At 39.6% G+C, this 23,795-nt stretch overlaps 1 protein-coding gene across 1 annotated transcript in view; it reads right to left on the bottom strand.

Moving 5' to 3' along the window:
• Window positions 1-23,795, bottom strand: part of ARHGAP10 (Rho GTPase activating protein 10) — a 381,695-nt gene that overhangs the window by 25,570 nt on the left and 332,330 nt on the right. Inside the window, exon 20 of the mRNA XM_027866797.1 lies at window positions 19,002-19,161. Coding sequence (XP_027722598.1) covers window positions 19,002-19,161 — 160 coding nt within the window. The remainder of the gene's footprint in view (window positions 1-19,001; window positions 19,162-23,795) is intronic.

Below are 23,795 nucleotides of genomic sequence, written 5' to 3'. Positions count from 1 at the left end.
GAGACAGAGAGAAAGAGAGAGAGAGAGACAGAGAGAGAAAGAGAGAGAGAGAATATCAACATAAGAAAATAAGATGGAGGGAAATACACAATTAGGAATCATAACTGTGAAAGTGAATGGGATGAACTCACATAAAACAGAAACAGACAGCAGAATGGATTATAAATCAGAATCCAACAACATGTTGTTTACAAGAAACACTTGAAACAAACAGACATACACAGAGTTAAAATAAGAGGCTAAAGTACAATCTTTTATGTTTCAGCTGAAGCAAAAGAAATAAAAAGGTGGAGTAGCAATTGTGATATTAGATAAAGCAAAAGGAAAACCAGACCTAATTAAAAGAGATAATCAAGAAATCTATATTTTGTTACAAGGTGCCACAGAAAATAGTAAAGATATATGCACTAAATGGCACAGCATCTAAATTTTTAAAGGAAAAATTAAATGAGTTAAATAAGGACTTCAATTTACCCCTCTCAGAACTAGATAAATCTAACCACAAAATTAATAAAAAAGTAGTTCAAGTCCAGCCTCAGGCACTTACTAGTTGTGTGACCCTGGTTTAAGCAAATTAACCTCTGCTTGCCTCAGTTTCCTCATCTGTAAAATGGAGGTACCTACCTCTCAGGGTTGCTGTGAGGATCAAATGAGTTAATAATTGTAAAGCACTTAGCACAGTGCCTGGTACAAAGTAAGCACTACATAAACACTAGCTTATTATTAAAGGACCTGTGATTTCACCATTGTGAGGAACTTTCACAACCAAAAGAGTCTGAAGCCCATCAAGGACTTGATAGAGAAACTAGAGAACAGGGAGCGACCTGAGGCACAGAAAAGTTATGTGACTTTCTCTGAGTCACACAGCTATTAAGTACTCGAAATGGTATCCCTGAATCCAAAGCTAGCATTCTACCTACCATGCCATGCTTTCTGTAAAATATACAAACACATTCACATATATGCATGTACATAGCATACATGCTCTACACACCACGCTACATGTTAGAATTTGGGCATTATACAATTTAAAATTCACTTTAGTTTTTCTGATGTGGAAAGTTAGACCAATTTCTTTTTTGCGTTACTATTGTTCTCTGAAGAAGTATTGTAGCGCTTTAGTGAGAGATCAATTATATCATGGATGAATGAGAACATTTGGTGAACCTTAACATAAAAAGATAATTCTTTTTTGGACTCTAGGCAGGAAACCTTCCATGACACTTCCAAACTTTAGTTGACTACACTCTGGACTTCTTTTATACCCCAGAATGTCTTTATCTTGGAAGCTCACGCCAGTCTTGGCATTCACACACTGGAAGTAGCCTCTGCCCTTGCAGCCATTCCCTCTAATTAGAACCTTCATTTAAGAAGGGTGCTCAGGCCAGTCATGTCTTCAATTCCTCTGCAGGCTGAATTCTGGACTCATGCCTCAATGCTACATATCTGTCCCTGAGATAACAACCCCCCCCCCCCACTTCCCTGACACTTTCAGCTTCCTTTTATGATTTGTCTTCTCCCATTAGAATTCAAGCTACCTGAGAGCATGACCCTGACATATAGTAAGCACTTAATAAATGCTTGTTTGCTGACTGATTATAGGTATTTTATATCTTGACTTGATGCTTAGACTCAGCAGACAGTTAAATGAATTTATCTCTGTAGTTCCAACTGTAAGAGAATATTTTATTATTTAATGTTTAACATTAAAGGTGCATTTTGTTATACTACATTTTAAAATTTTTAAAAATCAAAAGACTTAGCAAGATCTTATCTATTCTATACCTCTTGGTTCTATGACTCTGAAGATACAGTTGGTTGCAGAAATTCATCTATGAAGGCTTACGCAATCCTCTTTCATCATGGATGCTGTCATGGGTAGTCACAATTTCATCAGAGATACTTTCCATCCATGCATATACCACTTACATAAATGTTTTATACAGATGGGAAAATGCTTTTATCAGTCCATAGTTATTCTCAATCACCTATATTTTCTTTCCTACTGAACATCTGTTCTACGAATCAGTCTATTAATTTGAAATCTCCCCTTCGTTGAGATATCTTGAAAAATCAATCCCAGAAAAGCTTTAAAATTGGGTTGTCTCCAACGCAGATTTCTCTTGTAAGCAGTTGGTTAAGTTCAGCTGTCCATGAAATCTTCAGGGTCACTCCCATTTGTTCTTGTAGTACATTAGGTGGCAAGGGGGTATGGGCCCAAATGTGGTAGGTCCAGCTTCATTATTGAGATAAATTGCCATGGAAACAACATCAGGTGTGTCCTACTTCATGTTTTTTTTTTTAAATCATCTTTCTTCCAGGTTGCCCTGCAAATACTTCGAGACGACCTGACTTAAATGAATCTCAAGCAAAGCTGTCTGTCGGCTTATTCCCTCCTCAACTGGTCATAATCCTGCATAAGGTTTTGTAAATTAGCTTGTGATCTAAACCTGGGTACCCTTTAACTTCTCCATGTCTGTTCATCAAAGAGACTAATATTAAACTGGTTAAAGTGGTTTTGAGGTTCTCCAGGCCTCGTCATTGTGGGCAGGTTGTTCGGTTAAGCTTCTTTAGCAAAACACAGAGTCTGATAGTTGTAAGGGATCTCAAAGGCAATATGATACAGCCCACACCTGAATAACAATATCTTCTGTGCCAACTTTGACTAGTGGTCAACCAGCCTTTGCTTTGGCACCAGTGGTAAGGAGAAGACTCCTACATCTCAATGCAGTTTAAGATAGCTCTCTTCTAGGAAGTTTTCCCCTTATATCAAAAACCTCTACTTGTCTCTTTGCAACTTCTACTCACTGTTTTTGGTTCTGTTATCTGGAAGTAAAAACTTCTTCACGATACCTCTTCAAATGAGAGACAACATCGCGTACTAAATAGACCACTAGACTTGAGTGAGAAAGACCTGAGTTTCAATCTTCCCTCAGACTCCTAAGAGTCTGGGTGACCCTGAAACCCATGAAGTTGAGTGACCCTGAACATGTCACTTAATGTCTATCTCAGTTTCCTCATTTATAAAATGGAGGGGGTTGGAGGAGGGGGTTGATAGCCCCTAAGGTCCTTTCCAACACTAAAACTATGATCCTATAAATATCTGTGGATAGCCATCGCACTTCCCTCCTTCCTATTGTCGTCTTCTCCAAATTATCTCCAGTTGTCAGCTCATCCTCTTAAATGATCTTGAGCCCTTCACAATCTTATTCACCTTTCTGCTGATACTCTCCAATTTATCAACACTTTTCCTAAAACGTACCTGTATATCAATGCAATACTCAAGGTATTCTCTGAATAGCGCAAAATACAAGGATTATCACCTCCCTCATTCTGCAGTGGATTACTGAAAATTCCTCTACTTTTATCCATCTTCTGTTTTTCTTTTTCAACGTCACCTATGTTTCTCACAAAGATTAGCATTTTAAAGGCCTCTAGGATTGTGTGCAAACTTTTTTTTCTTTTTTGGTGAGGCAATTGGGGTTAAGTGACTTGCCCAGTCATACAGGGTCACACAGCTAGTAAGTGTCAAGTGTCTGAGGCCAGATCTGAACTCAGGTCCTCCCGACTCCAAGACTGGAGCTCTATCCACTGCACCACCTAGCTGTCCCCCATCTTCTGTTTTTCAGTCAACAGTCCGGAGCTGCTGTAATTACCAGCATGCAGTGTCTCTGTGTCTATGCTGATGTCTCCCAGATGTACAAATCCAGTCCCAGTCTCTCTCCAGTCTTGCATCATCAACTTCCAACAACTTCCTATTCAATATTTCAAAGCAGATGACCCATAGGCATCTCAAATGAAACATGTATAGAAGTACTCATTACATTGTTCTCCCCCACCCCTTAAGTAACCTTTGTTGCTAACTTCCTTATCATTGCCATAGCCACTGACATTCTTCCAGTCACCCACGTTCATACAACTTCAGCATTATTTTTAGTTCCTCTCTCCTACTCACCCCATGTATCTATTCAATCACCAAATCTTGTTTCTATCAGCCCCAACATTTTTCATAGATTTCTCTCTCCAGGCATAGATTAATGACCTAAATTATGCCCTTATCACCTTTCACTTAGATCACCGTTAACAGCCTTCTCTGTGCTCCTATCATAAGCCTCTATCCTCTCTAACCTATCCCATACAGAGCGGCCAAAGCACAGGTCAATGTCAACCCCACCTTGCACCCACATTAAAACTCCAGTGACGCCTTATTACTTCAGGGATCAAATATCAACTTCCCTAGCTTTGAAATCTCTTAATAACCTGGAACTTTCCTACCTTCCCAGTCTGCTTACACATCTCTGCCCTCCTCTCTAGGAACTCTGTGATCTAGTCATACTGCCTTAATTGTGGTTCCACACCAATATATCGTGTCCTTGTCTCCAGGACTTTGCACTGGTTGTCCCTCATACACACAATGTCCTCTCTCATCATCTCTGTTTCTCCAAATCCCTGATTTCCTTCACTTCTTAGCTCAAACACCTCCTTCTACAGGAAGTCTTTCATCATCTACCCAACTACTAAGGCAGTCTTTCTCCAAACCTTGGATCCATTTTTTACGTGTTCTTCATAAACTTATACATGTACATGCTGTCTTTCCCATTAGAAAGTAAGCTCCTTGAGGGCAGAAACTGTCTCACTTTTGTCTTTCCTCAATGGCACTCAGGGATACTTTGGACTTGGTACATATTAGGTACTTAATAAATGCTTACTGATTAACTGATCTTTATCTTTGCTTCTAATTTGGTATTTACTTTGACCTTTGCTCTTCTCAGTCAATAATATGACTACACATAGACAGCTGGTTTTGAAATCATTCTCAATGTCAATAACAAGTCATTTCCTGTTATTAGTCAATTTTATTCTTCTTTAGGTGATTCATAGCTCACACTCAGTTTTGGAAATAATTCACAGCACACAGGTCTGATGCTCTCACATGATAGGCAAGGCTTTGAAACCTATTACATTTCTTGATCCCAAACTCCTATTTCCAACAGTTTTTACTCTCCTTTCTTTCCCATACCTACTTTTGCATTGAAGATGCAAAGTCTGTGGATCTGACTTAAGAGGTTTTTTTTCTCAAGTGCATCATAGAACTTCTCTACTTCCTCATCTTCAGCAAAGGATGATGATGATGGGGCATAAGTTTCAATCTCTTCATGGTGGTCTGTTTGCTGATAGCCAGTATGGGCTGTGCAAAGTGAGGTGACTGAATAGCCCAGGAAATGAATTTTTTTGGTATCGTTGGGTAAACCAAATCCACCAACTTCTTTTCTTCTCTTCTTCAAGGACTACCTGTGGGCTGTCTTTCATTTTAGTGACAACTTCCATATTTTTTCTGGTTACATTTATAATAAAAATGCCCATGTGGAAGTAATTTGGTGCCTTCAACACAGTGTCATCTGACTGATCATCAGACAATAATCACATGTTAAAAGAGTGTCAATAGGGGCAGCTAGGTGGTACAGTGGATACAGTACCAGCCCTGGATTCAGGAGGACCTGAGCTCAAATCTGGCCTCAGACACATAACACTTACTAGCTGTGTGACCCTGGGCAAGTTACTTAACCCCACTGCCCAAAAAAAGAAAAAGTGTCAATGGTGAAATTAATAGATAATTTTAATGTAATAGATAATAATATTTAGATTATTACATAGTATAACATAGTATTTATTTTATAAGAATATAATATGTATATTATATTAAATAGATAATTCAATAGATAATTAAATTCATAAATAATCTACAAAACTGTGATTCTTAGCCTCTTCAGTCCCATTTTCCACCACTTTGCTACTATTAAAGCAAACTGACAGCACATGAGAATTTGTATTTTGCCCTATTTTGTGTATCATGATGGCTCAAAAGTTTCCATCTGCTGGTGGTCAATCTTTTGATGACCAGCCTCTGCAAATTCTAGTTCTCAGGCAGTAAACACACAGTATGTTACTGGCCCCTTTCTAAATTTACAAGAACTATTAGCCTGTGATGTAGCCCTAGAGAACACAGGATTCCCACAACACCCCAGAGAGGCATTGAGGCAGAACTTTTGTGGAAACCCAGGAACAAAGTAGGACCAAATGCAGATGGTAAATACAAGAGACCAGAAAGTCATTGTCTGTGTAGGACATTGCCTTAGAGAAACATGATAAGCAAACATTATTCATAAATGGCTTAGGAATATTCCCAACATGACCAATTACTATCTAAATCAATTCAAAACACCCAATTAAAATAAACAGCAAAAAGCTTATGATAATAGTAGTAATAATAGTAGGACTTATACAGTGCTTTACCATTTGCAAAGTGTTTGAATGTTTCCAAAGTATCCTCACTGGATACTCACAAAAACCCTGTAAGGAAGGTGCCAACATTATCTTCACTTATGGATAAGGCAAATGAGACTGACAGAGATGAAGTGACTTGCCCAATATCACAAAGCTAGTTAAGTATCTAAGGTAAGATTTGAATCCAGGTTTCTGACCCCAAGTTCCTTCTCTCCACTACCTGTCAGCTGGAGTAGACTGCCCCATTACCTTTGTGCATTGGAACAGATGCTTTCTTCCTAAGCGCTGGGCTAAGGAAAAAGGAATCACAATTACAACATGCTCACATCCCTTGCTTTGGGACACCATTTATAATGGTGGGCTCCTTTTACACCTGAAGTCAGACACAGCAGGTATAGACACTGACGGGTCTTTAAAAGCGGGTTGCCCTTTATAGTGAAAGACTGAAAAAGATTATCTGTCAAGATTCAGTTCCATAAATTATAATTATGGATAACTTATTTGGAGAAAACTACTCTATTGATATATATTTTTTAAATGACTCAGGGACATATGAAATGCCTTGACCTGTGCTGTAACAGCCTCCAAGGAGAGTAAACCTGCAGTTCTTCTGTAACAATTCAGTTACCCATGATCTTCTCAAGGGTAGACCAAAGTTATTACTTCAGACTTACTGATTAATCAATAAATCAATTTATTAAGCACCTACTATATGCCAGTTACTGCTGCATTAAGTGCTATACTCCAATGACTGATCCCATTTAATAATGGCTCTAAGTCATAAGATACGGTTTTCTATCTTTAAAGACCACCCTGCCCACATCAAGACTGTGTTTGTCCTAGAAGAGTCTGCTTTCTCACTGTGCAATCACTGTAAAACACAGACCTCTGGCAGAAACACATATAAGGGGGAAAACTGGGTCTGTGGGATTGGGTACATACATACAAACCGATGAGGACTGTCAGCACGGATGACAACACAGTAAACAAAACAATGCAGGGTGTCTGCATCTCTAAGCCCCTGGGGAGAGCTCTGCTGGTACTACAAGGTGATTAAAATGAATCTCGTTAGCTAGCATTTCCTTATTATCTAGTATGTTCAAGAAGATAGTACTAAGCAATACAGGGGGAGAGAAAATAATTAGAAAGCGTGATTAAGGTAATGGGATGGAAGTCAGAAAGATCTGGCAAGGCTTAAATACTGCTTTCTAGGGGTATAACCTGGGGGAAACGACAATCTAAGCCTTGTTTTCCACATCCACAAAATAAGAATGATATGGATCATTAAGGAAGTTTTGTAAAAACAGAGGGTGATAAACATGAATTATAAATGATCATTATTAAATATTAGTGCTTTAAGGGAGAGGAGATCACTTGCCCAAAGTCACGTGGTTATTGATGGGCAAAGGTGAGATTAGGGTCTTAAATCCAGAAGTCTTTCTGTTACACTGCATTGTCCCATAATAGTACAATCTGAATAGTCCACTTCATAAGGTCATTGCAGAGAGCAGATTTGACCACGTATGTTAAGGGACATATAATCATAGAAACACAGTGGACAAAGAGCTGAACCAGGAGTCAAAAAGACCCAAGTTCTAACCCAGCCTCAGACACTTACTAGCTATGTGACCCTGGGCAAGTCACTTAATTTCTCTGTGCCTCATTTTCCTATTCTGTAAAATGGGAATAACAATAGCGCCTACCTTCTAAGGCTGTTGTGAGGATAAAATGAGATATTTGCAAAGTGCTTTCTGAACCTCAAAGCACTAGATAAATGCTAGCTGTTGTTATTATTGTTATTATTAAAAAATAAGGGTTTTATATAAATGTTAGCTATTATTATCATTATACCGTCAGGTTTAAAAATAAATGTTATGATAAAAAATTTGAAGATTGTTTCCAGCCCTATGGGAAAAAAATAAATTTTGTGAAAACACAGTGGTAATTTGAAAGGTGATTTCTTTTTTTTTATTAGTATTTTTAGTTTTCAACATTTACTTCCACAAGATTTTGAGTTCCAAATTTTCACCCCATCTCGCCCCTCCCCCCACCCCAAGATGGCATGCATTCTGAATATCCTTCCCCTAGTCTGCCTTCCCTTCTATCTCTCCCCCCCTTCTCTGACCCCCTTCCCCTTCTATTTTCCTGTAGGAATAGGATAGACAGGATAGATTTCTGTACCCCATTTCCTGTATTTCTTATTTCCCAGTTACACGTGAAAACATTTTTTTTAAACATGTGTTTTTAAAACTTTGGGTTACAAATTTTCTCCCTTCCTCCCTCCCTAACCACCCTCATTGAAAAGGCAAGCAATTCAATATAGGTTATACATGTGCAGGTATGCAAAACACCTCCATAGTAGACATGCTGTGAAAAACCAACTCTATTTCCCTTAATCCTATTCCAACCCCCCATCTATCCTATTCCTTCCCTTGACCCTGACCCTCCTCAGAAGTACTTGCTTCTGATTACCCCCTTTCCCAATCTGTCCTCCTCTCTATAATCCCCCTACTCTCTTGTCCCCTCCCGCCCCCATTTTCCTGTAGGGTAAGACAGATTTCCATACCCAATTGAGTGTGTATGTTATTCCCTCCTTAATTCAAATCCTATGAGAATAAGATTCGCTCATTCCCTCTCACCTTCCCCGTCTCCCTTCCACTGTAAGAGCCTTTTCTTTTCTGTTTTTTTGTAAGATAATTTACCCCATTCTACTTCTCCCTTGAATGGTGATTTCTATTCAACATAATAAAAATTGATTGAGCATCTACAATACAGACAAGCACAGTGCTATGTACTTTGGAGAAGCAGAAAGAAGTTAAAGACACTTTTTGAAGAACTACAAACTATCCAGTTACAAGAGGCTAAAAATCCTCCTGGAGAGAAGACAAATACGGATGAAAATTCAAAATAGGAAGCAGTCTATGTTTCCCTTGAGAACACCAATTGGGGCAGCTAGGTGGTGCAGTGTATAAAGCACTGGTCCTAGAGTTAGGAGGGCCCGAGTTCAAATGTGACTCAAACACTTAGTAGCTGTGTGATCCTGGAGCAGGTACTTAACTCCAATTGCCTCCAGAGAGAGAGATAGAGAGAATGAGAATGAGAATGAGAATACCAATCACATGTTCAACTGTAATGACCTGTGACTTACTTATTTTACAGCAATGGAAACAGACTCAGAGAGACTGTGATCTGCCCAAGGTCACAAAGAAGAATTTCAAGGAAGGAGAGCTCCCTGTGGATTGGACTGTTCACTGATGGCTTCATGGAAGACATGGGACTTGTAATGCGTCTGAAAGGATGAGTGAGGTTTGTAGAATTGGAAGAAAACTAGGAGGGCACAGCTGGTAGCAGAAGCAGTATTAGTCAATAAATATTTATTAAGCACCGACTACATGTCAGGTGCTGTACTAAATGCCAGGGACATAAAGAAAGGAAAAAGATAGTCCCTGCCCTCAAGGAGCTTACAATCCAATAGTGCAAAGGTGTGGATGCAAAAGAGCACAGGGGATGGGGGGTGGTGCAGCAGATAGAGCACCGGCCTTGGAGTCAGGAGGACTCGAGTTCAAATCCAACCTCAGACACTTACTAGCTACCTGTGTGACTCTGTGCAAGTCACTTAACCCCCCCCCAATGCCTCCAAAATTAAAAAAAAAAGGGCATAAGGAACAAAAGCTGAAGTCTTTTATGTTAAGTGATTACCAAGAAATGAGATTGGGAGAACAAACAGGATGGTTCCTCATCATAGTGGGCCTTGAATACAAGGCTAAGGGATCTAAGAAAAGTCTCTGAACACAGGAGTGACATTATGAAAAAAATACTTTAGAGATAGCCATTGAGTGATGGAACACCAGATGAACTGGAGTGAGGAGAAGTGGGGATATGAACCAGCTAAAAAGTTCTGAACTGAAGTTGGGGCAGTTGGACTTTAAAGAGCAGTGTAGGTCTAAGAGGTAGTAAGAAAAAAATTGAAGGAATATGGTAGGAGGTATCCAAGTTGGCACCAAAGTTTCAAAGTTGAGTGAGTAGGAGAAGGGTGGTGCTACTGGGACAAACAGGAACGTCTGAAGAGATTTTAGGGAGAATCTGAGCTCTGTATAAGACACTGAGCTTGAGGTGACCATGGGATACCCAAACAGTCATGCAGCCCAGTTGTAAGGTCAGGGCTGGAGATATAATCTGGATGTCAACTGCACAGAATTGATAGGTGATAGCTGAAGCAGTAAGAGAAGAGGAAGTGGTCTGAGGGATAAACTACTGAAAAGTGTGGGGGTAAAGGAGGAGGGGGAGAACTACTTATAGAATAAGGAAAAGGAACTAACAAAGGAGATTCAAAAGGATAATTTTAGAGGTAAAAGGAAAATCAGGATAGTTCAGTTTCAGGCCTAAGAAAGAGATTTTAAGGTGGGCTTGTGGCCAATGCTAGAGAAGGAGGAGGGGAAAAGAATGAGAACTGAGAAACCACCGTGGGAATTTGTAAGAAAGAGGTCAAGCCGACCTTTGAGGGTGGAGATTTTATAACGCGGTGAGGATGCACGCCAAATTAGAGGGACTAAAGAAGGAAATTGTTGAGTAAGAGTAGGCAATAGGTATAGATTGCTTTGAATGTGAAATATATAATATGAGGTTTTCCAGAGATTCAAGAGGTTGGTAAATGGCAAGAATCAGAGCATCAAGGAATTAAGGGTCCTCAGCAGAGAAATTCTAAGAACGCTGGGAAAATGAATACACTCAAATTTAGCACAGCATATGGGTTGTAGCTTTCATGTTATGTTAAGGGATTAAATTCAGGCTTTACTGCTGACTCTAAAAGACAGTGCAAAGTTTTGTCTAGTCATACTAACTGGCTTTTCTCCTTGGAAGTCCTTCTTCACCTCCAATGAGAAAACAGTAAAAAGATAATATGGGGCAACTGACCACCTCCATGAAAAAGCCATTTTGGTATTTCCTGGAAAGGACAAAAAGGTATGATCTTATGCAGGGATGTTTATATGACGGGATTCCAGAAACATTGGGAGGACAAAGGAAATGCCTGAGAAGAGGGTGGGAGGGTGGGGAGTAGGTCCAGGTATTACAAAATGAGGAAATGTTTCTAAATGCTCCAGGGTTGTTATAGCACTGTAAAAGCCCACCCTAGCTAGCCAGAGGAGAAACGCATATAACTAGCTATGTTCCTTGAGGATGCTGCTTCAAGATAGAAATTATCTAGAAGAAAGCAATCATCTCAAATCATTCTGGAGAACGTATCTATGTATCTTCAAGTGGAAAGACCCTTCCTAGGGCCATGATAACCTAACATCCCAACATGTTCAGTTCAGTCATTTTTCAGTCTTGTCCAGCTCTTTGTGACCCTATTTTGGGTTTTCTTGGCAAACATAATGGAGTGGTTTGCCACTTCCTTTTCCAGTTCATTTTACAGATGAGGAAACTGAGGCTAACTGGGTAAAGTGACTTGCCCAGGGTCACACAGCTAGTAAGTGTCTGAGGTCAGATTTGAACTTATAAATATATGTATTCCTGACTCTAGGCCCGGCATTTTATCCACTGTGCCACCTAGCTGCCCTGGATTCCAACATACCTACACCCAATTCTTCAGAACACAAAGAAATAGTACATACACACATGTGAGGGACTCAGATGAATTACATCCAAAGCACAAAAAGCAATCAAATTGTCATAGTGGGAGACTGTCCAAAGCACACATGAAATCTCTCGTCTGATTCGGTTCCATCCACCTTTCCCTCCCCTTCACCCCTCCCAACTCCTTCTGGCTTCTCAAGGTTGCAGAGTTTTCCATGACGTTTTAAGATATGAGTGAAAAGGAAGCCAGGGAATTCACTTAGAGTTTGATTTATGACCAAAAAATATTGAACTCTCTCTGTTTCAGGCGTGAACATTTTTTGAACTGAGCGCTGGCAATATTACAGTTGTTGTCACTTTCTATTGAAAATCCCAAAGAATAAAGATCACTAACGATAATGTTCTCCACTGACCCACAGCAGGGGAAGGAAAAAAAAAACCCAAAAACTAACAATATTGGCTTCACATCCAAACCCAATTTAGGCTAAATTCCACCCCAGGATGAAAATGCTTGTACCCAGCTCCCTTTTAAATAAGTACTACTCCACTTAGTTTTTAGTGTAAGAGCATAATAATAATAATAGTTATCATTTATATAGTGCTTTCAGGCTTAAAAAGGGCTTGGCATATAGTATCTCATTTGAGCCTAACAAAATCCCTATGAATTCGAGTCTATTATTATTCCCATTTTATAGATAAGGAAACTGAGGGTGAGAAAGAGATTGAAGTGACTTTCCGAGGGCCGCACAGCTATTCAGTGCCTGAGGAAGATGATTCTCTATCTTTTTTTTTGCTGCTTTTCTTTTCACAATATGGCTAATGTGGAAATGTTTTGCATGACTTCATATGTCAGGAGAGAGGGAAGGGGGGGGAGAAGGAGGAAGAGAAGGAGAAAGAGGAGGAGGAGAAGGAAGAGAAGGAGGAAGAGAATGAGCAGAAGGGGGAAGAGAAGAAGGAGGAAGAGGAGGAGGAGAAAGAGAGGCACTGAAAATTTCATTTTAAAAAAATTTTTCGAAGTATCTGAGATAAGATTCAAACTCAAGTCTTCCTGACTTCAAATAAAATGTGTTATCCACTATACCACACCTAACTGCCTAACTCTATAACTAACTGACAATGTCTGTGAAAGATTAAAAAAAAAAGAATAGTAATGAAGTTTTAAAAGAATCGTGCGTAATTTACATATGTCATATTTATGTGATTTTTAAATAATTTATATTTATATATGTAATTTATATTTATATAAATAGTATATATTTAGGTTATGACACTCCACATGTATAATGCACCTAAATGTATATAACAAGAGTCGGGGATAAATGATGAAGAGAATTGGGGTCCCACTGATACACAGACAAGATGGGGAGAATGCAAAGAAGGCCCCCAGCACATTGGGTAGAATCTCCTGCAAAGAACCCTGGGGAGCACATGGAGAAGAGTCTCATAGGATTTCAAGGCACAGATAAATGGCTACTTGCATCACTGAAGAGAAAACACACCATAATGAGATCCTGGATCCACTGAAGAATTCAAGAGGCAATAGGACCTCATGGAAAGGATATGGAATAGGGTGGGTGTTCATATGCTGACTCGGCCAATTCCTACCCAAACGTCCTCCAATGAGGGACGAAATTTCTCAGTGCCTTCATTTCCTTCTCAGGAAAGTAAAGAGGTTGGCTAGATGACCTTTCAAATCCCTTTCCAGCTCTAAATCTAGGAACAATCTTGAGTAAAAATTATCAAAATGGTTTAATTACATACTTTAGATCCAAATTAATCTTAAGAGTTATATGTTTTAAAAATCTTTTTTAATCTAATCTTTAATCTTCAACTATAACTAAGTTGAATTCATACCAGCAGTGAAGGGCTGGTTCAAGATCAGAAAAATTATAAACGTAACTGGCCACACTATAACAAAACAACAAAATCATATAATTGTATCAAGAGATAGAGAAGATGTGACAAGATCCACAATCATTCCTGTTAAATTTTTCAGGTCAATAAATACAAGTTCCCTGAGGGGTTAAAATTGTTTCTTGTTCTGTCTCTGTTTGGCCAGCACTTGAGAGTGAGTGAGTGTGTGTGTGTGTGTGTGTGTGTGTGTGTGTGTGTGTGTGAGAGAGTGTGTGTGTGTGTGTGTCTATAAGCATAAGTGTATAGGCATATATATATATAGATTTCGTTGCCCTTCTTCAGTCCTTTCAATTATGTCTGATTCTTTGTGACCCTATGTGGGGTTTTGTTGGCAAGGACACTGCTGTGGTTTGGCATTTCCTTCTCCACCTCATTTTATAGAACAGGAAACTGAGGCAAGGCTGGATGTGAACTCAGGTCTTCTTGACTCCAGGCCTGGCACTCTATCCACTGCACCACCCAGATGCACCATATACATACATAAGTGCCTATAAAAATGAGGGTGTATTTCAGTTCCAAATATATATGTATATTTGGAACTGAAAATAAAAAATAAAAATGAAATAGTATTTTTAAAAGTATGTGAAGATTCAAACATGTTATCCACTCTATATTACCCATTACCCATATAAATAATATATATTTATAGATAAATGCTATGTAAACATTTTTCTATATATAACAAATTTACATAAATGTTATTTATATAAACAAATTTATATGTCATTTATCTATCAATACATGTACACACATATATATGAATATGTGAGTATATGAGTATAACTGTGTGTGTGTGTGTGTGTGTGTGTGTGTGTGTGTATGTGAGTGTACAAATATGTTGTTATTGTTGATCAGTCTTTTTCAGTCGTGTCCAACTCTTCATAATCTCATTTGGAGTTTTCTGGGCAAAGACACTAGAGTTGTCATTTCCTTCTCCAGCTCATTTTACAGATGAGGAAACTGAACCAAACAGGGTTAAGTGACTTGCCCAGGGTCACACAGCCAGGAGGTGATGCCAGATTTGAACTCAGGAAGGGGAGTCTTCCTGACTCCAGACCCAGCACTCTATTTATTTCACCACCTAGAGGGAGATATCGGAGTAACATCTAGACTCATGATTTCACTGGTTCAGGGAACACCTGTTATGGAAATTTCTGCCAATGTAGTTTACCACTTATCTGAAATTTATATTCTTAGAAAGGCACCTGGGGCACTAAAAACTTCAGTGACTTGCCATTTACCACACTAGTCTGCTTCTGGGGCAGGCCACGAATCCAGATCTTCCTGACTTGAAGGTCAACCTTCTATCCACTACACCACATTGCCTGTCACAGGAGTCTTGCAAATAGTATACATTTAATTAATCAATAACAACAACAACAATAATAATATCTAACATTTATCTAATGCTAACTATGTGCCAGATACTGTGCTAATAAGCCCTTTATAATTATTATCTCATTAGATTGCTGTTCTTCAACAACCCTGGGAAGTAGATGCCATTATTTTTCCCATTTTACAGATGAAGAAACTGAGATAGATAGCGATTAAGTGACTTGCCCAGGGTCACATGAGATTCCTGAACAGAGGCGTGATCTTGGAAGAGCATGTGGAAGAAGGATCAGGTATGGGGAGATTCATAGCAGGAAGACCAATTACGGAGGATACTACGGTAGTCTCAGTGAGAGGTGACAGTGTCCTGAGGGAAGAGAGAAGAGGGCAGATGGAATATATGGATATAGACTCAAAAAGACTTGGCAACCAACCGCACCTGGTAGGAAATGAGGGTGAATGAAGAGCTTTACATGACTTAGAGGTAACGAATCTCAGTAACTAGAATGTTGGTGGAATCTGACAAAAATAGAGAAGTTTAGACCATAAAAAAAAAGGCAGTTTTATAGGGGAGAACAATTAATTCCCTTTTGGACAAGTTGAGTCTGAGATGCCAATGGGAATTCTACTTCCAAATGGGCTACCAGGTAGTTAGTAATGACAGGGCTGGAGATCTCAACTCAGGAAAGAGTCTTGGAACCACTGGTATATTGTTGATAACTGAACCTGGAGATTCAATTAAGATAAAATCCTGGAAAGCAGGCAGAGAAAGACAATAAGAGGGCCTGGGCCTTAGCCTTGAGGAACACTCATTCCAAGAAACAGAGAAGGCAGAGCAAAGAGGGTTCAATCTCAGAAAAACAGAGATGAAATGGTATACAGGAGGAGAAGATGGGCAACAGTAACAAATGCTGCAGAGATGTCAGGAAGTATGAAGATTGAGGAAAAGCCATCAGAAGGAAGAGACTGCTAGCTTTGGAGGGAGGGAGCAATTTCAACTGAGTAATGAGGTCAGAATCCAGACTGGGGGAAGAGAGGAAAGCAGAGAGAACATGTGTAGCCACGGTGAAAAGGAAGAGAGATAGAGAATGCTATCTGGAGAGGAAGACAGGGTCAAGCGAAGCATTTTTTAAGCCTGTTTGTAAACCTGTTTGTAGGCAGTGGGGAAGAAGGCAGTCTGAGATGTAGGATAGGGGCTTGACAGGGGTACGATCTCTCTTTTTTCAGTAAAGTATATGGTGAGGCCCGAGAAGGCAGTAAGAGAGAAAAGAAAAGGGAATATAAAATGATGAAAAAACAAAAGGCTTAAAAATATCTGTTGTGGGGAATGCGATAAAGAGTAAAAGAATTGACTTGCCGCAGGATGAGCCAGTCGAGAGTAGATAAATCTGTATCGGACTCAGTCAATCTGGCTGGAGGACTTCCTATAGCACTGTTCAGCCACATATAAGGAGGAGGTAGAAGGTAGGAGTTACATGAGTGTGGGGTTTGGTGAGGCAAGACCAAACTACTGGACAGGAAGGCAGGAGACTCAAGAGTAGAGAACAGTAAAAAGCCAAGGAGGGAGAAGGGAAGATAGCAAAGTTACAGCTGGAAAGATGGCCTGGAAAGACACTGAGAGGTGGGGGCAATGGAGTCATGCTAGAAGAAAGGATGATGGGGCAATAAAGAAAAGTGAGGCATGAGGAAAGATGGATGATGGGAGGCTATGATTGGATAAAATCTGGAATTTGATCACAGGAATACAACATTTGCAGGCGATGGTAAGACTAAAGGTTTACACAGATTTCTTAAAAATGCACTGCATCATCTAAGACATCTCCAAAGGCCTCATGATGGAAAATGCTATCCACATCCAAAGAAAGAATATGAGTTTGAATGCAGATCGAAGCATGCTATTTGCTATTTTTTTTCTCTTCTGTTGTGTTTTATTTCCTCCTTCTAGTGATTCTTCCTATTGGTTCTAATTCTTACTTACAACATCACTAATGTGAAAGTGTTTAATAGGAATATATATGGATAGCCTATATCAGATTGTGCACTGTTTTGGGGGGGAGGGGAAGATGAAGGGGGAGAAAAATTTAAAACTCAAAAGCATATGGAAGTGATTGTTGATAAATAAAAGTAAACTAATTTTTAAAAATGCACTGCATCAATTGACACCACATGATCTTTGGATATTTTCTTAAATATCAACCCTCCTACTGTTAACTAGAAGGTAAGGGTGCCTGCTTGCAGAACGGGTAGATGAATCCCCTCAACAAATTTTCACCAGTTTCTCACATACTTAATCCATACTATAATGATTATATGTGAATGTAGCAAGCATCGGAGAAAAAAAGTCAAGTTTGAGAAGCATAAAATACATTTTCATTTTCCATAGCTAAGGTAAGACTAATTCCAACAGGCTAGGGAAAACCCTATGAGGCCTTTAGTGCTGACCTTCCAAGATCCCCTCTGGTCTAGTAAGAACTGTTTAAAAACAAAAGGATTTTTCTCTCTTAGGTCAGTGACCACTAGGCAAATACAGTTGCTCTAAGTGATCAGACACCCCCCACAGTATACCCATCACTTAACTAAGCTCATCTGTATGTCTGGCCTAAAAAGTGAGCCAAGCCATAGAAAATTAGATCAGACATTTCAACAGCCAATTCTCAGTTATCTGGTATAACAAGAGAATAAATGAGGGAGAAGCCAGCAATCACTAAAAATACCAATAATGAAAAGCACATGCTATTAACATTTTTTTGTGTTATGAGGCACTTTGGCAGTCTTGGTGAAGTCTAAGGACCCCTTCTAAGAATAATCCTTTCAAATAACTGAAGAAATGATAAATTTCAGTTGGAGGTTAGTGAAAAATGAAGATGTATTTTTTTTTCATATCCAAATCCATGGATTCCCTGAACTTGATAAGCAGGAGTTGGTGACCCTCAGGTACAAACCCTCTCTAAGATGAGTGTCTTAGCATCAGCTCAGTCATAAACATACATCTTTCTTTCACAATTAGTTTGTATATCTGATGAGAGAATATCTCAAGCATACCGGGACAAAAGTTTTCCTCTTATGACCTGAATCTCCCATGCATGCACACTCTAACCTCACACGGACTTGGATCTTTTTCCTCCCCAAGGATACTGGGAAAACCATCCAAGAAAATCCTTTTTTGATTTCTCTCCCTTGTTGGAGAGTACAACTGGTACCAAGGAAAGTTAAAAACAAACCTAATGAAGTCATCTTCTGTCTGATAACCCCCAAATTTCGACTGTTTTTAATGATATTTTTCAATTAACAAGCATTTATTTTCTCTCCCATCCACTGAAAGAAAAAAAGAAAAAAGAAAAAACAAAACCCTTGCAACAAATAGGCATAGTCACGCAAAATAAATTCCCATATTGATAGTGTCCAAAAATGAGTCTCACTTGGGATCTTGGGTCTGTTATCCCTTTGTCAAGCAGTTGGTAGCATTTTTCTAGATCCTCTAGAATCATGGTTGATCATCTCACTAATCAGAGTTCTTAGGTCTTTTGAAACTATTCATTTTTAAAATGTTGTCATCATATTATAAACTGTTCTCCGGGATATACTCACTTCACTCTGCTCCAATTCATACAAGTCTTCCCAAGTTTATCTGCAACTACCCCCTTTATCATTTCTTACAGTACAACCATACTGCAATGCGCTCATATGTCATAACTTGGTTAGCCATTCCCCAACTCATAGGTATCCCTTCAGGTTTTATCTCTTTGTTGCAACCACAAAAGAACTTGAACAAATATGTTTGTGCTTATAGAACTTTTTCGTCATTCTTTGATCCCATTTAAAGAACAAATTTAGACTTGGTTTTCCTTCCTTCCTTCACTTTCATATCACCAAATGGAGAAATGATTACTTACTGGTTAGATGCCCAGTCCACCAAGTCTCCTCCATCTGTAAGGAGGTGGTTTTTTTCCGGTCCAGGGGAACTACTCAAAATGGCAGGTGTAGGAGAGTGTGAAGAAAGTGAGTCCAAGCTGCCCGTTGGGGTGTCCTCTTTGGGAGGGCTAGGATTGTCAGCTGAAAGAAATAAAAGGGAGATGAGGATTTAAAGAAATGCTATTTTTAAAAAAAAAGGCACACCACTAACAATCAGACAGAATTACTTGATTAGTCAATCAAACTTCATCTTAAAATTGCATTTATAATTCAGGCTGTGACTATTTGGGTCTCCTGTCTTAAGTGATGGTGGTTGTTTTTGAAACCAAAGACTCCTAAAATAAAACCATCTGAAATGTGCAAAGGAAGAAGTATTCTCTCATAAGATAAAACACTAATTAAAATCCAATCGGATGAAAACTGTGTGGTCTTTACCATGGCCACAATGATGCCCCAATCCATAAGAAGGCAACAGCTATGTGCCAATGAAAACCTCATGGGCAGTAGAGGACAGAGAAGCATTCCTGTGGCCGGGCCTTCATTTCCTTGTTATTTGATAGCTGTCCAAGCTACTCCCAGATCAGACGTTTGCACACAATCACATTAAGAAACCATAAGGCCCTTCAAGTTCATACTTTTCATCTTAGATCCTCACTCCATCTCTCAATCATTAAAAGTTCCAAAATACAGATAAATCTCTTATATCCCCTGTGAACCCTGAGGAAGGATGTTACAAAAGGCTAGGCTACTACAATGACTAGGAAGGAAAGCTAAGCCCAAACTGAATAATATTTTCAAGACACATAGGCTCAAGGAGGATCATTTTATTAAAAATATTTATGATTATTTATACACGTTGTGGGCTTGAATGAACTCAAAGGATGGAAAACAAATCAATCAGTTTTTTTATCTGCTCTCTAAATAAATGAAAATGCATTTTTTTAATTTTTACTAATTTATTCTGATTTATCTATAATCACTTCCATAAGCTTTTGAGCTTTAAAATTTTCTCTCCCTCCCTAAGATGGCTCGCAATCTGATATAGGCTCTACATACACATTCCTATTAAATATATTTTCACATTAGTCATGTTGTAAGGAAGAATTAGAACCAATAGGAGGAACCACAAGAAAGAGGAAACAAAACAAAAGAAAAATAATAGCAAATAGTATGCTTCAATCTGCTTTCAAACTCCATAACTCTTTCTTTTTGGAGATGTCTTAGATCCTTGCATTGCTGAGAAGGGCTAAGTCTATCAAATGAAAACGCATTTATTGAGCACTTACTATGCACCAAGCACAGTGCTAAATATCAGGGATACAGCTTACTCTACACTTAGAAGACAGCTTCTGCTCTCAAGGAGCAAGTGGAAAAGATAATCCGTTAACCCGTGAGCTCCTCAAGGACTGTCTTTTGCCTTTCTTTGTATCTTCAGTGCTTAACACACTGCCTGGCACACAGTAGGTGTTTAATCAATGTTTACTGACTGAGTGATGACATATGTGGAAGAGGTCAGTTGCAGGGCAGACAGAAAGGCCTGGAAGTTCTAAAAGGCAGCTACAAGGACAATGGCAAGGCCCAAGAGTCTTTAGAATGCTCCTGGAAACCCATCAGGAAGTAGGAATGGGCCTAATGGTCATGATAGAAAAGAATTTCTGGGATCCTTCCAGCAGGAGTGATGAGGAGGAGGATATTGAGAGTTAGTGTTCTGCTAAGATGGGGAAAGGAAAAGGGAAAGAGAACTTAGGCAGGAAATTTGGGGATTGATTCCGAGGCATTCTTACAACCACCACAGCCTTTAGAACAGACTCATAGTACTCTGAACCCTGATCCAAATCCACATTTTTCCTCCCTTATTGTTTATTCACAGAACACAAGGACCTAGCACTATGGACATGTTTTTTTTTTTCAGCACAGGAACTTTGATAACAGTTTGGAATCAGTTTTAAGCCTGGTTCACAATCGAAATATCTCACCTGGTAACCAACAAACTGGTGGGGAGAAACACATCTGCCTAGACATGGGTCATGGTTATAGAGCACACATGAAATCCAAGAATTACAAGGCCCATGACCACAAAAAACCAAACACGGAATTAAAACTTCACTGATGAGGTGAGGAATAAAAATACTGGAAGTTATATCTTAAGATGCTCCAGTCGCCAAAGGGCTACAAAGGATTCTCACTCAGCCTCCTGTCCTGGTTCCAAAATACAGCCTAAAATTCTGTACTTTCCTAATCCCTGTCAGATCCCCCCTGCCTAACCACCGAACCATCAATGACAGGGCCATTTCATGGACAAACATGGCAGAATTAATAATAGATCTACAACTAGAATAGAAAATCTTGAATGATGACTAGTAGTATTCAGGCAGAGGTGTCGTGCTAAACATTTAACAACTGACTCCTCCACCCCCCCCAAAAAAAGTATGTCCTTGCAATTCACTTTTAAGTTCAATCTTTCTCTGTCTTTTTTTTTAAAGTCTATACAATGAACAAGACAATAAAGCAAGCCCTTGTTTTTATTTTAGCATTTGCTAAGATGCAAATGCTCACACTGAAAATTTAGCATTTAGCTCTGATAAACTGGTTCATGTTAGCTTATGATTGGGGGGAAAAAGATGTTCTGGGGGGCCAAGCAGCATTGGTTGATAGAAATCTAGCCTTAGTCACGTAAGAACCTGATTCCAATTCTGCCTCAGACACATACTGGCTGTGTGATCTTGGGCAGGTCACCTACCCTTTCACTGTTCCAGGACACTCACTAAGGGACCACCTTCACGAGTGTCAAAATGGAGAGAATGCTGGTCCTGGGTTCAGATTCTGTCTCAAACACTTACTAGCTATTTGACCTGTCTCAGTTTCTTTAACTATAAAATGGGGATACTTCCCAGGGTTGTTGTGAGGATCAAATGAGATCATTTTTGTAAAGCATAATGCCTGACACATAGTAGGCATTATACAAATTCCAGTTATTCTTTAACATTATTATTATTATTATTATCATTATCATTATTATTATTATTATTATTATTACGTTGTTGCCATTGTACAGGATGGGCAAATCTGTGTTGATGAAAGTTCTCCATATCAGATGGAATTACAAGTCTGGTCCAAAAAAAGAGGGGGAGAAAGAAAAAAAGAGTCTCCATGGAGATGGTGAGGCAGGGGGGTCAAAGTGAACGCTCCCAATGGGATCCAATAATCATTTTATTAAGCATCCACAATTTGTAAGGCAGAGAGCTGGGTGACAACGATACAAAGACAAATTAAAACAGTCCCTCCCCTCAAGGAGTTTACATTCAATGGGAATTATACACAATAAATGCCAGTTGATCTCAAGACAAGAGAGCACTAAAGACTCAGGAGAGGGAACAGGGCTTAGGAGGAGCCCTGAGTGGGAGATAAGCTCTGCTCTGAAGGGTGATGGTGATTTTAGGAAAAAGAAGGAAAATTTTAAGCAGGAATACCATGAATATGGATTGAGGTATTTTTTTTAATGAGTTAGGGTTCAGAAGAAAGATAGACTCAATGAATGGAAAGGGCCTGATCCATGGAAGTCACCCATGGAAAGCCCTGAAATTCATCTTAGGACATCACCACCATAGGCAGAAACAAGGGAGTAGTTCCCCCAGCAAGAGTCACTTTTTCCACAGCCCTTCACCACAAGAAGCTTTAGCTAATTCGTGTAATTCAACTCCCCAACAAAAGAGCCAATTTCCAGGCAAATCAACCAGAACCCACTGATTGACCACTGTTAGGATTCCTTCTGATTTATTTTCTTTTTTGAACTTGGTCCACCCACCCAGGAACAAAAGGACTGTATCTTTCTCTGCTTTGTGACAGCTCAGCCTTAACCAGTGGTCTTTTTTTTTTATTAATTCCCTCCCTCACCAAAGAGGCGCAGGGAGCAAACACCGCTTTCTCAGACCTCTCTTCCCCCTCCCCCAGGAATCAGGGCAGTTGGATTTCCTCAGGACACAGAACAGAACAGGAGCACATAATCTCCACATTCACCTGCAGTACAGCTGTTCATCTGAGGCCGCTCGGGATGGCTTGGCCAGATGCAGCAAAACCTAACGGGTTTTTGAGGCAGAGCAGTGCTAACCTCAAGTATGAGTCAGACAGAATCTAGCCAGATGCTGCTCCTTCCAACAGCAGCTCCTGGGTTTCAGTGGGATGGGAGCCGGTCTCCATTAATCTTCAGATGCTGCCTTCCCTGTCTGCAGAGCACGACCCAGCACAAGCAGTGAACACAAGGGGCAGGACCCACTAAGGCACTGTCTCATTACAGCAAAGGAGAAGCCCGTCGGAGGCAAACAGGAACTCGTGGAGAGCAGAGAGCCCCGGACGCTTTAAAAAGGAGATATGCTAACCTCCACTCCACACGTCCCACCCCCATTCCACCCCCACTCTCACTCCCACTCCACAGAGCTCTTTCCCAGCACACTGACACAGCACAAATTGCCATTCAGCATCTTAAATCATGTCCTATTAGGAGGATGCCTGCCAAACCTCAGCCATCAGAAGCCACCAAGTGAAAATGCCATCTGTAGAAGCGCATATATTTATGCAGACAGACCAAGCAGAAAGATGGTCCCCAACACACTTCCTAAGTGAAGACAATGTTGCTTCCTTCCTGCCGTGTAGGAATTAATACAGACTGAACACAAGCACAGAATCCAGGACCACATCAAAACCCATAGGGGTGTGTGTGTGTGTTCATGTATGTATATATGTATGCATGCGTATATCTATATCTCTATACATACATA

Source organism: Vombatus ursinus, unplaced genomic scaffold (assembly GCF_900497805.2).
Source record: "Vombatus ursinus unplaced genomic scaffold, bare-nosed wombat genome assembly UNPS02014784.1, whole genome shotgun sequence".
NCBI classification, from domain to species: Eukaryota; Metazoa; Chordata; class Mammalia; order Diprotodontia; family Vombatidae; genus Vombatus; species Vombatus ursinus.
This window is presented reverse-complemented; position numbering and strand designations above follow the sequence as displayed.